At 35.1% G+C, this 15666-nt stretch overlaps 1 protein-coding gene and 1 pseudogene across 1 annotated transcript; one reads left to right on the forward strand and one right to left on the reverse strand.

The window, feature by feature from the left end:
* On the forward strand, positions 7246 to 11595 carry LOC109837136 (2-oxoglutarate-dependent dioxygenase AOP2-like). Its single transcript, XM_020405246.1, has 4 exons — positions 7246 to 7745; positions 7860 to 7920; positions 8061 to 8318; positions 11062 to 11595. Exons 1-4 carry the CDS (start codon positions 7366 to 7368, stop codon positions 11347 to 11349), a joined length of 987 nt encoding a protein of 328 aa, XP_020260835.1. The 5' UTR covers positions 7246 to 7365; the 3' UTR covers positions 11350 to 11595.
* On the reverse strand, positions 13361 to 13750 carry LOC109838469 (annotated as a pseudogene).

Here is a 15666-nt window from a genome sequence, read left to right on the forward strand (position 1 = left end):
CCCATCTAACAAATGTCCTATATATCAAATTTCTCTACATGGTATTGTGTGGACGATTTTTATACCAAATGACATAAAATTGCATTCTTTTCTTTTTGAGGAATGGCAATGTAAAATGGGGTTAGAGGATGTACGTCTACTAATGTAAATTGCTGATGCTTCTTTTAGTCTTATTAAATTATTTGAAAACAATTAACTATAAACTATTGATGCTGCTTTCAGTCTTATAGGGCAAAAGTAGGTAGGCCATCAAAACCCATCTAATAAATATTCTCCTCGAATTAAACCTTAGTCCTGGGGAAAACTGGTGACACATAATCATAATACACATATTTGTGATCATGGTTGATCGACGATGTAATACACAGAAGGTTAACATATAAGAAGCTATACCAACGTATAAAAATTATAGTATTTGCACTTATGCCATAAAGTACACTATACTTAAAGTACCCTACGGTTTTAAAAATTATAGTATTTGCACTTATGCACTTATGCCATAAAGTACGCTATACTTAAAGTAACCTATAGTTTTTGTTTGGTGCAATTTTTAAAAACTTGGACATGCCACTTTAATTACATGAATTTCAAATGATTATTTCTTTAGCTATTCAGACGTACTTGTCAAGCTTGGACATGCCACTTTCCATTAACAGAATATTTTATTAGTTATAATCATAATTCCTACGTCACATGTGCTTTGAAAGGAAAATGAGTTTTTTTACTAATTTGTTTTATTTATTAATTTGTTATATGGTAACATTCAATCATGTGAAATAAGGTTTGCTATTGTAGAGCGCATGTATTTTCATACCAAATTATTTAAGAGCTTAAGATAAAGACATGTGAATTAATGTCATTTGCAATCTTGCATGATGCCTTATTGACTATTGTTGGCCTTCTTGTTTTGATGATGTTTAACAAACAATTTATTACTAATGTTGTTTGTCTAGTGTTTGTGCATTCCTATGTTTTGTAGACAAACAACGTAGTTGGAGGATGGATGGAATAGAGCTTCAACGATCATATCCAAAGGAGGTTGGCGGAATGTCGGTGAAGCCTTGCCATTCAAAGTTCAAGATCCAAGTTCAAGCTTCATCCGCGAGATTACCAAGTCAATCTTATTGAAGATCAAGATCATTGCTTGGGTAATTTAGTTTAGGAATTTATATTATGTGTGTTAGTACTTTAAGCTCAATCATATACACACATACACGTTTTGGTTTTTGTATATATATAGTTATATATATACATATATGTTTTGGTTTGATAGTTTTCAAGTTTTACTATGAAACAATTGAATATAATTAGAAAACATATTTTTGTTTCATACTCGTATGCATATATATGATTTCATCAATATCAATTTTAGTTAGTTAAATGAAATCATGTTTTAGTGCATTATATGTGTATTTTGATAAAATACTACATTCATCGTTTATAGATTTCATAACAATAGTTTACATCTTTCTTCAAGTCTATAAAATCATTTTGTAAAGTTTCAAAAGTTGGTTTAGCCAAAATGTCAAAATTCACATGTTTACATTTTCGTGTTTTGGACTATATTGTAAAATAATGATATTTTTCATTTGGGAGGTCCTTTCTGATAACCAGTCATTGTAGCATGTTTATTATCATCCCCAAAGTTTTACATTTTTTGGAATTTATTTGATATTTTTAAACAGGGTTTTAAAATCAAAAAAAATATCAGTTTATACATGTTTTACTAAGTCTATAAAAACATTTCACAAAGTTTCAAAAATGTCAAAACATCAAAATTCAAGTATCTCATATTTTCATGTTTTGGACTATTTTGCAAAATGATGATATTTTTCATTTGGGAAGTCCTTTTTCGAAACCGACGGAATTTATGGTCGACCGACGATGGTCCAGAATGTTTTCCTCGTGTTTTTGCTCTCATCGGTCGCCCGACGGAATTTTCGGTCGACCGACAATAGATCCGTTGGGCACAACGGCTACTTTTCTGAGGAGCTTTCTGGGGGCTTTGTTGTCCTTTGGCTTGGGGTTTTTTGGCTGAGTTTTGAGAGGGTATAAATACCCAATTGCTGATCTCTTTTCATGCAACCAAGAGAGTTTTAAAACAAGTTTAAGAGAGTTTTGTTTAAGGGTTTAGTGTTTGTTTAAAAAGCTTTTAAGCATTTACAAGAGTTTGATTTGTGGAGCAAATTTCACAAGAGCAAGTGGAGATCATCCTTTGGTGTTTGAGCATTCACTCTTCTCCTACTCTCTTGTCATCTTTAGAGAAGTGTTTCTAAACTCATCTAGCAATTTATTATTTTGATTATAATTTCCATAAGCTAGATTTATATTGAGTTTAGTTTAATTGATTTTATTTATCTCTTTGTACACACACAACCATTGAGCTTATTGTATTTACATTCATAGTATAATTTAGGGTTGTGGGTTTGTGACATTGAGAGTGAGCTTAATTGAGTTCTCACCTTGTTTAGAGAACAATCAAATTGATTTATATTGTGCTTAATTGTGAGGATTCACTTGTAATACACTTGTACACCGAGAGAAGTGTGTGGTGAGAGACGGGGTCGAATCCAAGAGGAGTGGCGTCGGTTGACGTGCCTAGGGAGAGGTTGTAACCGAGCACTTGAGGAGGAGGACACGGGCTAGGACCAACACTTAGTGTGTGAGGTGTGATTGCATAGTGATTGTATTGTGAGGTGTAAACGTTGTTCGGGTGAACGTAGAAAACCCGGTTGTGATAGTGGAGATCTCCTTGTGTATTGCATATTCTTGCACATAACTCTTTGTATATCTATCTTGCAAGAATAAACTTGTTAATTAGTTTTAATTGGCATTTAATCGGATTAGATTAGCATAAGACCCTAATCACCCCCCCTCTAGGGTCTAACAACTATGTTTTGTTTATGCATTACACCAATTCCAATTTATTGACTATTGAACCAATTATTGTAAATTCGGTCTCAACTTCAAAAATGAGGAAAAAGACTCAAGCAGAGAATTAGAACGCTTTAATTAAAGAATAGAACACAAATAATATTGTGTTATTGAGATAAATTTTAAGTTGTATCTTACTATAACTATTCCTTTTTTAGACATATGATGTTCTTTTCTTCATATTTTGGATGTGGCTTTGACATTGCAGCAATTGTTTCTACATTAGTGTATTATGTATTTATTATTATGCTTGTCCTTGGGGATTTCTTTTTCTTTTATTCATTTCTCTTTTGACATTTGTTATATACATAGTGTTTGATACTTAAATTCCTATTCATAGTAGAAAAATAAAAACTCAAGAAGTCACTTCCAAAAGCAAAAGGGCATAATTTCTAGCACCCAGGTCATTAATTAGGAAGCGACTTCAAGCACTTGCAGAAAATTCATTAAAGGGAACAACTTCGTACTTGTCATGACAAGAACTTGAATATTCAAAATCCAATACAAGATCAAAATATGGGTACAAATTTTAGTGCTGATTCAGAAAACTTTGAAGAGGAGAATTTTGCACAAAATCGCAGGAGAAGTGTAAATACTAACAATGAAGAGAATGATGATTCTGCAGGTTGATGAGACTTAAAATTTATTAATATTTCTTTTTTATCTTTCAATTTATTTTTTATGATTGGATTAATAATTGCCCAATTTTTTACAGAATCAAATAATCATCGAGTGCAAAGTGATAATGTAATACTAAATGAATCTCGACAATAAGGTATATTCTTTATTAATTACAAGAAGTAATATTTTTATCAATTTCTTTTTACCTATATCTTGTTTCTAACATATGATATGATGTATGCAGCGGATAATTCTCATAAGAAGAAAAATCCACCTCGTGGTAATAATAAGTATCTAAAGTTGAATAATTTGTCACATGGGGAGAAAAAGATCATTATTTTTTATCAGAATAGAGCTATTGAGCCAGAATTTTCACGATATCTTGGAATTATTATTCGTGATAGAAATATTTGCCAAGTAGCTGTTGAGAATTGGGCCAAAATACCACAACAAAATAAAGATCATATGTGGGCATCCATTAAGGTACATTAAAAATTAATTTTTTGCAATTGGTTTTTAATTCTTATAAATTAAATTTTGATTCAAATTTGATATAGGATAAATTTGATGCTGAGGACATGGAGCAAAAGAGAGAGTTAGTAATGAGACACTTGCGTGATTTGTGGAATAAGTGGCGTGATGACATGCACAGAAAATATGTGAAAGAAAATTCATTGTAAGTTGCACTTAGAAATAAACCTACAGAAGTGAGTGTTGATGACTGGGATTGGCTAGTTAAGGAACATTATTTTTCTTCAAAATTTCAGGTATTAATCTCCTAATTTTATTAATTTTGTTCCATGTATATTGTTGGATTGTTGAAATTATCTTTTAATCTTGATGTATAGAAAGCAAGCCAACAAAATACACTTAACAGAGGCAAAAGAAAGATGCTCCATGCTCCACCACACGGGCAGTAAACCCTTTAGACAAATTGTGTGGGAATTGGTATACATTCAAAACTAATTTCTTATTTATTTATAACTACTTTGTTTTTTAGTTTGATGTTGTACTCATTTTTATTTAATATTTGAATAAGGGTGGCAAGTCAGGAAATCCACCTGATGTGGCAAAAATGTTTCATGAAACTCGAAAGAAAGCTAATGAAACACTAGAAAATGGGGATCAAGATAAATATGTAAGTAGAATATGTGTTTAAGTTTGATAATGATGCATTATATAGTACTAACATATGAATTTAATTTTTATAGGATGAAATTGTTCAAGTCAAACAAGCAAATCCTTCACTTTCTGACATTGATATAGTTAAGAAAATCTGGGAGAAGCAATTTCATGGTCACATTACTGTATTTGGTGGTGGGACTACTTTAAAAGATTTGAGAGGACCACTCCCTAGTCAATCTAATATGGAAACACGGGTTAAAGAAGAAAAGAGAAAGAACCAGATGCTTCAATAACGATTAGATGAGCAGGAGCAACAACAACAAAGGATGTCTGAGTTGGAGTCACAAGTGAAAGCTATGCAAGAACTTTTTTTTAGGTAATCACCTTTATTGACTCCTCAAACTCGAGAACGTGTGCAGGACTAGGTAATTATTTTTTGTAAAATCTCTTATATGCTTTTATGATTGACTACTTGCACTAAAAATGTGATTTTTACTTAATAAGATAATATTTGCTTAATTGATATTTCTTAATTATGTGATTTTTTTTTAATTTTTTAGGCTATCCATGCAAGATTATCTTCTTTTGACGAGATGAAAGAATGTGTCTTCCCCAAACTTTTATTTTAATTTGTTTTAGATAGTTTCATGTATTTTTCTTTGGAACAATTAGGATATTAACTCTTATTATTAGTATTGAATATTTGAGGATGGTGGAATTTTATTTATTGATGTTATTAATGAATGGAATTTTTATTTTACCTCTTATTCATTATTGGGTATTTTTAATATGTTTTTGTTGTGAATCTTAGTGTCTAGTTGAGAATAATATGATAGTTGCCTATGAATAGAAAATTTATTATTAATGTATATTAGAAATTTTTAGTCTACAATGACGGTTTTATAAACCGTATTTTGTTCATCAACGAAGGGAAAGCACCGTCGTTGATGGTTTTGTTCATCAACGAAGGGAAAGCACCGTCGTTGATGGGTTACTAATTACCCATTATGTGGACTTTTACGACGGTATCCAACCGTCATTAATTAGTCTTCAACGATGGAAAAATATCCCCGTAACTAATGGTAACGACGGGAAAATATCCCATCACTGATGGTAACGACGGGAAAATATCCCGTCACTGATGGTAACGACGAGAAAATATCCCCTGTAAATATTAATGATGGTAATATGTTCCGTTGTTATAGACTCTATAACGACGGGTAGTATATCCCTTCGTGACCCTTTAGCAAAGAGGGCTTCAACGACGGGTGACGAAGGGATTTTTCCCCATCGTTAGCATACAATAACGAATGTTTTCAGTTCTTTAACGAAGGGAAATCCCTTCGTTAAAGATGTAATTTCTTGTAGTGCTTTATTCGTATAATATAAATTAAACGATCATTTTCGGGAGAAAACTTCGTCTTCTACCCAAATATGAGTCGTCTACCTTATATTATAAATCTAAAGATTTGGATATAATTATTGGACGGAAGTCTAGAGATAATGTTATTTTTTTCATTCACCTTAATTGGATTATAACACATTATTAAAAATTATAATGTGTTATATATCACTCTATTTTTTTTGAAAATTTTTTATTTGACATATTTTCACATCACAAACTTACATAATCACACCTACAATATTAAACTAAAATTAACTTAATTAGACAAATTAATTAAACTAAATAACTATTTAATTAAAATAGTAAATTAGTTTAAAAAACAGTTCATAAATATAAAAAAATTAAAAATTTTACCTGAATGGGGACTGCAGGAGAGGGAGAGAACGACGAGACAGAGATAAGGAGAGGGAGAGGCTGCGCCTGCAGGAAAGTGAGTTTAGACGAGAGAGGGGGTGGGAGGAATGCGGGGCACGCGAACGACGGGGAGTGGGGGCGAGGGACGGGGGGAGAGAGGGGGGTGGAGGCAGGGGGCGATGCGGCTGGGAGCGGAGGGGGAGCGTTGGGGGCAGGGGTGCGAGGGGGGGGGTAGGGGACGGGGCGATGCGTTGGAGATGGAGAGGGGAGGGAGAGGGTTTTCGCGGAGGGGGTTTGGGTTCAGGCTGTGGCGGCTGAAGCGGCGTGGTGAGGGGGGGGGATTGGGGTTTGGGTTTTTTGTTTTTTCTTTATTAAACCCAACCTAGATGTAAATTCCGTCTAGGTTGATTTTTTTAAAAATAAAAATTCAACCTAGACGGATATTTCATCTAGGTTGAATTTTTATTTTTTTAAAAATAAAAACTTCTGTCTAGTTTGGCATTCCAGACAGAATATTCCGTCTAGAATACGCCAAATTAGACGGAATAATCTAGACGGAATTTATTCCGTCTAGTTTGGATCAACCTAGACGGAAAAAAATTCCGTCTAGGTTGTTCCCTTTAGTTTGGTCATTTTTCTACTAGTGAATTCCGAGAAAAATCTCTGTATGGAACTTAGCATCAAACACCCTCCAAACAATTTAAGGCAAGACAGTGTATACAAATAGGATGTATTTGACGTTTCGGATTCAAAGATAGAAAGGAAAAGTTTTTTGGCTTTATAAACATAAAGGGGCTACAAAAACTTTGTGTCTAAAGCTAAAAAAATCCAGAAGAATAGCAAACATCTACATCTTATTTATACGGACACCCACGGAGCCATAGCCAAGCGACACGAACTAAATTAGATACCAAGTAGAGAAATCAATGGCCTCCTGCGACTCTTCCAAGCTTCCACAGATAAATTTCTCCCGCCTTTCCCTCGCAAGCTCCGGCAGCGAGGAATGGACCACGGTGCGATCACAGGTCATGCGATCACTCAATGAACTCACCGGGTTCGAGATTGTGTATGATAAGATCACTCCAGAGATAAGAGAGGCGGTATTTGGCAAGGCGTTGAAGGAGTTATTTGCTTTGCCCAAGGAGGTCAAGATTCAGACTAGTTGCCTCGAAACGCCCCACAATAACTACATCGACATTCCGAGCATCGATTACGAAGCCCTCGGCATCCCCGACTGTACCGTTGACCGTAACTTTAATAAGTTCGTCGGTCTTTTATGGGGCGAGAAAGGCAATCCAGCGTTCCGGTATAATGCATAGCTTCTTTTAATATACGATTTTTCGATAAGCCGATCATGAAATTTGCTTTGTAAACTTTTGTAACCGTGCCTTCTCTAAAAATAGTTCACATGTATGGACAGGGACGTGGTGCACACCTTCATGATGCTTCTACTGGAAGTGGACCAAATGGTGAGAAAAATGATATTTGAGGGGTTTGGAGTGGAGAAATATTTTGACAAACCTGGAAGTGGACCAAATGGTGAGAAAAATGATATTTGAGGGGTTTGGAGTGGAGAAATATTTTGACAAACATTTGGAATCTTATGAGCATTACATGCGAGATATTTGAGGGGTTTGGAGTGGAGAAATATTTTGACAAACATTTGGAATCTTATGAGCATTACATGCGAATAGCCCACTATGGGCCTCCGAAGACCCCCGGCCAGCCTGCTAACGCCATGGCCGTCCATACCGATATGACGTTCACTTCCATCCTCTGCCAGCATGAAGAGGAGGGACTTGAGATTCTCTCTAAGGATGGATCCTGGATCACACCGTCACGCAACTCTCTCACATTCTTGGTCGGTGACGAGTTATCTGTAAGTAATTGCAAATTCAAATTAATGCTTTAATTATTAATTTGATTGCTCTAATTAAATCTAACCCTATACCGGATAAAGTTTTAGGATTTCAATGACATTTATCCTTAAAACTATTATAAAGAACATGAGACTAGGGGTGCACAAAAATATCTATATTCATGGATATATTGTATCCGTATCCATTAGGATAGATATGGTTACTAAAATTATATAACTAATAGAATATGATTATGAAAATTGTTAGGTAAAAATTGTTATGCAGTGAAGTATCCGGATCCATATCTAAAATATGGGAATATGTGGTGATCATACAATTGTGCTTTAATCCTTAAATTAATTGATTTGAGACTTAATTTTGATGATCAAAAGATCTAATCTTATCTTTTCGATCAGATATAAGGAGAGTTGATTTTACAGTTGTGTTTTAATCCTTAGATTAAGAGATTTGAGAATAAATTTTAGTGACCAAGAGATCCAATCTTAGCTTTTTGATCAGATATAAGGAGCATATTAATGAACTCTCTTGTGTCACATGAATTATATTTTTTTCAATATTATTTGCCTTTCTCTTATCCTTTTTGTCTCCACATGCATATCTATATGTATAACCACATTTGTATGGATGTGGCTATGAGTTTTCCTTACCAAGGTATATCTATATCCGTATCCATGAATAGCAAGCAGACATGAATATAAGAAGTAACACACTCGAGCCATAATCAAACCGTATGCACCCCTACATGAGATGGTATTTTCAATCAAGGATATGTTAGTAGTTCGAAGTCAAATGCATGTAAAGGTGTTAGTCTAACAAATTTAAAAAGAAGTTTAAGTGATAATTTTAAAGTTTAGAGGGGTTATCTACCAAACTTAAGGGGAGTTTTGTGAAATATAGTTATTAGATCATGCTCGAGTTGATTTGGCAGATCATGTCCGAGTTAGCACAACCCATAATGTAAGGTCATGTGTCTGTCGACTATTATATTATCTTAAGAGAGAGAGAGAGACACGCACACACATAACATACTCCCTTTAAAAGTACTAGTTCGTGAAAAGCTTTTCATGATCAATATTATCCTTCACTATTTTAGATATTTTATTTAAATCTTAATCCATCCTAATCATAATCATATCTTATCCTAATCACATACGAACTACCTTTATCTTAATAATTTTTAAAAAGTAATATTAATAAAATACTTGAAATAGCTTCACGGTATTAATTTGTTAAGGTAAAGAACTAATAGATGTAATATATGAAGTATTACAAAATAACCCATAAAGTTTCAAAAATTACATAAAATACCCTTAAAATTTTAAAATTACACAAAACATCCTAACATTTCAAAACTTAAAATAACAAATATGAAATCTAAAAATCAACAGTAGCCTCCAAAGAATTTATAGAAACACCCTCAAAAGTTTATATAATAAAAAAACAACCTAAAATTCTAAAATTTCAAAGCTTGCAAATGACAAAGATGAATTTCAAAGCTTGCAAACTTACAAAAAATAACCCTGAAGTTATAAAAGTTACAAAAAACTCTTCTAAAAATTAAAAATGACAAAAACACTAAAATTTCAAAACATATGACCGCTACATATCAAATCTAAAAATTATCACCGGATTGCTAAATATTTAAATTTTGCAAAAGACAATCTAAAGTTTTAATAATTATAAAAACTACACTTAAAATTTTAGAGTTGCAAGAAATATCCTGACATTCAAAAACTTATCACCAACACATAAAATATAAAAATTACAAGCCCAACTTAAAATTTAAAATTAAAAAAATACTCTCAAAGTTTTAAAATTTAGAAAACACACCCTCAAAAACTTAATTAAAAGGGCTAATTTTAGAAAACCCCTCAAAATTTAGCAAAGAAAAGAGTTGTTTGATATTCTTACATAAATTTAACTTCTAATTTTAAGGTTTACTATCCATTTTTAGAATCTAAAGATCTTCTAATTTTATCAAAAAATAAAGGTAGGGAATGATTGATGTCATCTCAATAAAAAATAAAATAGAAGGAATAAAAAATACTGTTTTTTGAATATTTTATAGAATAGTTTATTTTTTAAAAGTAGATTAGGAATCTTTAGAAGCGATTTTCGTAAACTTTTTTAGCAATTTTATATGCTTATGTTGATGTTTTCATTACATAAAAGTGTATTAGAGTTAGCCTAAATCTTAAATTTATGATTATTTTTAAAGTCTATTAAAGGATTAGGAACAAACTTCATATTCTCTTTTTTGTTCAACTTAGCCCAATTTTAGCAAATCATTTTATCTTTTTAGCTTTAATTATTCATCTTCTTTTTATAATGCTATTCTTTAAGTGTTTTTCACTTTTGTAGCACTACACTTTCTCAGGTCAAGCTTGATTTCTTATCAGTCCAAATAACATAATGTTTGAAATTAGTTCCAGATTATATTTATTTCCTATCAATTCAATTATCAACATTAAAACTTAAATTGAGCGTAGCTCATTTAAATGAACATCAAAGAAAATAATCAATCATAATGCTAAATTTTAGTGACGTAAGTGAGGAAAAACTATCAAAGTGAAACACAGGAACAAATTTTAGTAAGGAAATAAACTAAAAATACATAATCATGATATTTAATCAGGTGCATTGCTCGTGCATAAAACCTAGTGTATGTGTGTGTAGATTTATTCATTCTATTTGTATTTTTGAATTAAAAATGTGTTGGATATTAATTCTTTAATTTATTAGGTGTTGTGCAACGGACGGTTGGAGCCTACTATTCATCGGGTAACAATGAGGGGTAACGGACACCGTTACGTTACAAACTATTCATCAGTTCCAAAGAACGAGACAGTCGTGCAACCTCCAGAAGAATTGGTAGATACCGAGCATCCATTACTGTTCAAGCCCTTCTACCATTCTGACTACCTCCGTTTTCTTTTCTCACAAGAAGGAATAAAACTCATTCCGAATGCTCTTAAGGTTTTCTCTGGCATAATTACGGCAGCCGAGGAAGGAAAAGCTGAAGCTAATTGAGTTCCATTTACGCATATGAAGTTAATTATTTTCAAAATCGCTTGGTAGTTCCTCATCAGTTGAATTGCTATGTGGAGTGTAGTTCCTGTTCCTCGATCTTCTGTGTTTCGTTGTTTGCGTGTGCGAATAAATTAATCTAAGCACTTTTTCTGTCGTAATTTCCTTATATGCATTACTTTCGAATGTACTAGTTCCTTGTTTATGTTCCCATTGAGACTATGCGAATAAATTTATATATTTAGTGTATATGTTAGTTTTCTCATGACCTGTCTAATTTTTAATGTATTTGAGATTTAAGCCTAGAGCAGGAGTAAATAGGATTGCCTATTGTTTTTCCTGTTATCACAAAAAATGTGGCGGAAACTAAAATATAGTGATTTTATCGCTAACACTCGCAAATCTTTTGCGAAAAAGCGATTCCACTTCTGAAAAGGTTCTTACAGAATCATCAGGCAAACCAGAATACCACATAAAGGCCACTCTACTTAGATTGTTGACAAATTGCCTTAGGAGTAAAATGTTGCCGCCCCTTGTATTTTCACAAGTTGCTCTAAAATGGGCAATATGCTAACTCGTATTTTCGATTCCATTATGTTTAGTGGAAAATTTATAGTAAATAAAATGAAAGAAATTTGATTTGTATTCTCTCGATCTCAATTACAATTTGGATTTCCGATTACAAAAGAGAGGAGAATGATCTGGATTCTCCCTTTTGTTTAATTCTGGGTTCTTCACAGTGGCGATGGAGTGCCTCCTTCGAATGTTCGCGTCGAATTTGCTCTCCGTTAACGATCCGAACGTCTTAATTCACTGGAACAACTGATTTATGTGATGAGTTTGATTAAGAACTCTTAACGAGTTTTGTAACTCAGAATGAGTTAGAATTCTGTTAAACAGAGTTGTTGAAACCGAATGATCGGTTAATATGCCAAGTGTTTGAATTCTTGATTGCTGAGGAATGCTTCAAGATCTTCTTATTGCCCAGAATCTCCCTTTAGCCGATCTTGTGGATGATCCGATCTCCAAAAGTCCCTCTCTAGTCCGATCTCGAAATCCGATCCTCAACTCTCTTGAGTTTGTTGATATTTATAGGGGTGTTAGGGGTGTAACTGCCCCCATAATCCGCGCCTATATAAGGGTTTGTCGTCCCATTAATCGGGTATATCGACCCACTTAAACCACTTCCCAGATCGTGAGTGAACAGTGGTTTTCTTGAAACCGTATGGATCACGTTTGAACGAGTCAAAGTCTTGACTTGCGTTCTGGGTATGATCCTACGTCCAAATACAGTATCTGGAGTCGCGTTTTGCAGCGATATGGAGCTGCGTTTGCGACGATATGGAGCTGCGTTTACAGCGATATGGAGCTGCGTTTGCAGCGGATGTAGTGATTGCGTTGACTTTGGAAATTACTTGTATTTCAGCTGCAAGGATGAATTCTGCATCTTGGTTTGAAGAAATCATTGCCTTGTAATCTCTTCTTGATCCATAGGAGAATCCTCTGATTGCAGCCTTCCTTTGTTAATAAGAAAGTTGTCTAATTGTAACCTTCTTAGTCAAAACTATCGGTTGAAGTCTGATAGGGGTGAACTATCTATTGTGATTTTTAGACAGTCTACAGAACCCCCTCCAAAGTTGTCGAAAGTTCGCGGTTGACTGGGACGAATTTTTGGAATACTTTGGATCCTAAAATTTTGTTGACTGTTTGCTCACTTCGTCAAACTCGAAGACATCGTGAACCTGGTTGTCTGGAAGGTAACTTTTGCGTCTTGATGACAATAAACTTAGTCAAACAAGCCAAAGCCCAAGTCATTACCAATGAACCAAACAAGAATAATGATGACAATGAATTTGTCTGGGTCCTTGAGATGCTCCACTCAGTCTGTGATGAAGTGCATTTTTCAGATTTCGTCTGGGTTTTTGAGATACTCCACTCAATCTGCGATGAGGTGTATTCATCGGATTTTGTCGGGATCCTTCAGATACTCCACTCGATCTATGATGAGGTACATTCAGTTGTCCAGAAAATTCTTGTAGGAATTAATGAACATGTGAGGCGCAGCTACAAGAGTTGGGTAAGAGAGAGCCAAGGATAGCGAAGCAACCACAGAAATACCAGCTGCAAACTTATCAACGAGGTCATCCTCAGTGAGGTTGAGCACCTCTGGACTGAAGACAGATCCATTGTCATAGATAGAGAGAACCACAAGCCCGTACGAGAAGGGCCTTATCCCAAGTTTGGCCAGGAGGGCAGCCTCAGAGGAACCCACTTTATTTCCTTTCTTGATCAGCTCAACTGGGGTAATGATTTTAACAATATCGTCATTACTCTTTGTTGGAATGTTAAGCCATTCAAAAAGGATGAGTTGTGCGAATGACTGAGTCCGATCACCAAAACGCATGGCTAAATCATGCGTTTGACCGTCTGAATGCGAGGATGCATTTTGAGGTTGAAATCCCTTATTTCAAAACGCGAAAATCACGTTTTAGGTGGGATTTTCACCTAAAATCTCACACCGATTTGACAACTACAGCTGTATATAAATGGACCACTGAGGTCAAATCAAAAAGTCATTCGACTTTTCTCTTTCTTGATCTTCTGTCGACCACTTAACAGGGTTCCTGTTCATCTTCTCCGGCGCTTCAACGAATGAAAAATTCGTTCTTAAATCCTTCATCAACAATTCTATATTTTCTTCGCCACGATTAGAATGGCTCCCAAGAAGAGAATGGCCTCTGTCACGCCCCGCTTCCCAAAATACCAGGGAATCGGGACGCGAGCAAGTCCGCGACGTATTAGATTGAGAAGAAATATACTCTACTTTTTTTCTTTTTCTTTTCTTCTCAATCCAATACGCTAAGCGTCTGGAAATAAGTACAATACGAAGTCACAGGTCCCCGATCACACATAGCGAGAATATAAATACAACCCAGAATAAAAATAGACATATCATCAATGGTAAATCATCCCAGACATAAAATATGGGTCAAACGTACCCTTATACAAATCTAAACAAAAGAATACTAAAGAGATACAAAATACACTGATCAAATAGAAATGGAATGTAGTACAAAAGAAAACTGAGGACCAATAACTAAACTTTGGCTTCTTCTTCTGCTCCATCCGCTAGGCACTCCTGCTGAGAATCCTCTGGCTCCTGATGATTTCCTAGCTGAACATGTTCTCCTCCTAAGTCTGACGTACACCAGAGAAAACAGGTGTACGTCAGGTGCATAGCGCACGGCAAGACCCGACCCCCACAAAGAAAATAGAACGAACAGAAATCCAATGCGAAAAACGATACGATAACAGAAACAACAAAAGAACGTACAATTGAAACCCACAAATCAACATGAAAACACTACTAAATATGTCTCGAATTGTAAATAATTAAATATTAATTCCAATCTATGTATGAAAAGAACACAACTAGCCATCCTATCACAACTCACTGGTCTACCTGTCACGTATAGTCAAAACTCATATTCACGAATAACCGGTTGTTCACAAATCATCCACACGTAACGATTCACTACCCCCCTCAGACTCACCCCAGTGCTACACAGGAATTTCACTGGTGCGAGCCTGGAAATAATCAACAAGCATAATATCACATCACCTCAGACCCACCCCAACGCTACACAGGAATTTCGTTGGTGCGAGCCTGGAAATAATCAACAAGCATAATATCACATCACCTCAGACCCACCCCAACGCTACACAGGAATTTCGTTGGTGCGAGCCTGGAAATAATCAACAAGCATAATATCACATCACCTCAGACCCACCCCAACGCTACACAGGAATATCGTTGGTGCGAGCCGTCAAAACTCATATTCACGAATAACCGGTTGCTCACAAATCATCCACACGTAACGATTCACTACCCCCCTCAGACTCACCCCAGTGCTACACAGGAATTTCACTGGTGCGAGCCTGGAAATAATCAACAATCACAATATCACATCACCTCAGACCCACCCCAACGCTACACAGGAATTTCGTTGGTGCGAGCCTGGAAATAATCAACAAGCATAATATCACATCACCTCAGACCCACCCCAACGCTACACAGGAATTTCGTTGGTGCGAGCCTGAAAATAATCAACAATACCATATATCACTGCACCTCAGACCCACCCCAACGCTACACAGGAATTTCGTTGGTGCGAGCCTGGAATAATCAACAATACTATATATCACTGCACCTCAGACCCACCCCAACGTTACACAGGAATATCGTTGGTGCGAGCCTGGAATAATCAACAATCACATCCGATCACCTAAACCAGGAATTCCCCATCTCAATTCTTCCCG

Source organism: Asparagus officinalis, chromosome 4 (genome assembly GCF_001876935.1).
Source record: "Asparagus officinalis chromosome 4, Aspof.V1, whole genome shotgun sequence".
Taxonomy (NCBI): Eukaryota; Viridiplantae; Streptophyta; class Magnoliopsida; order Asparagales; family Asparagaceae; genus Asparagus; species Asparagus officinalis.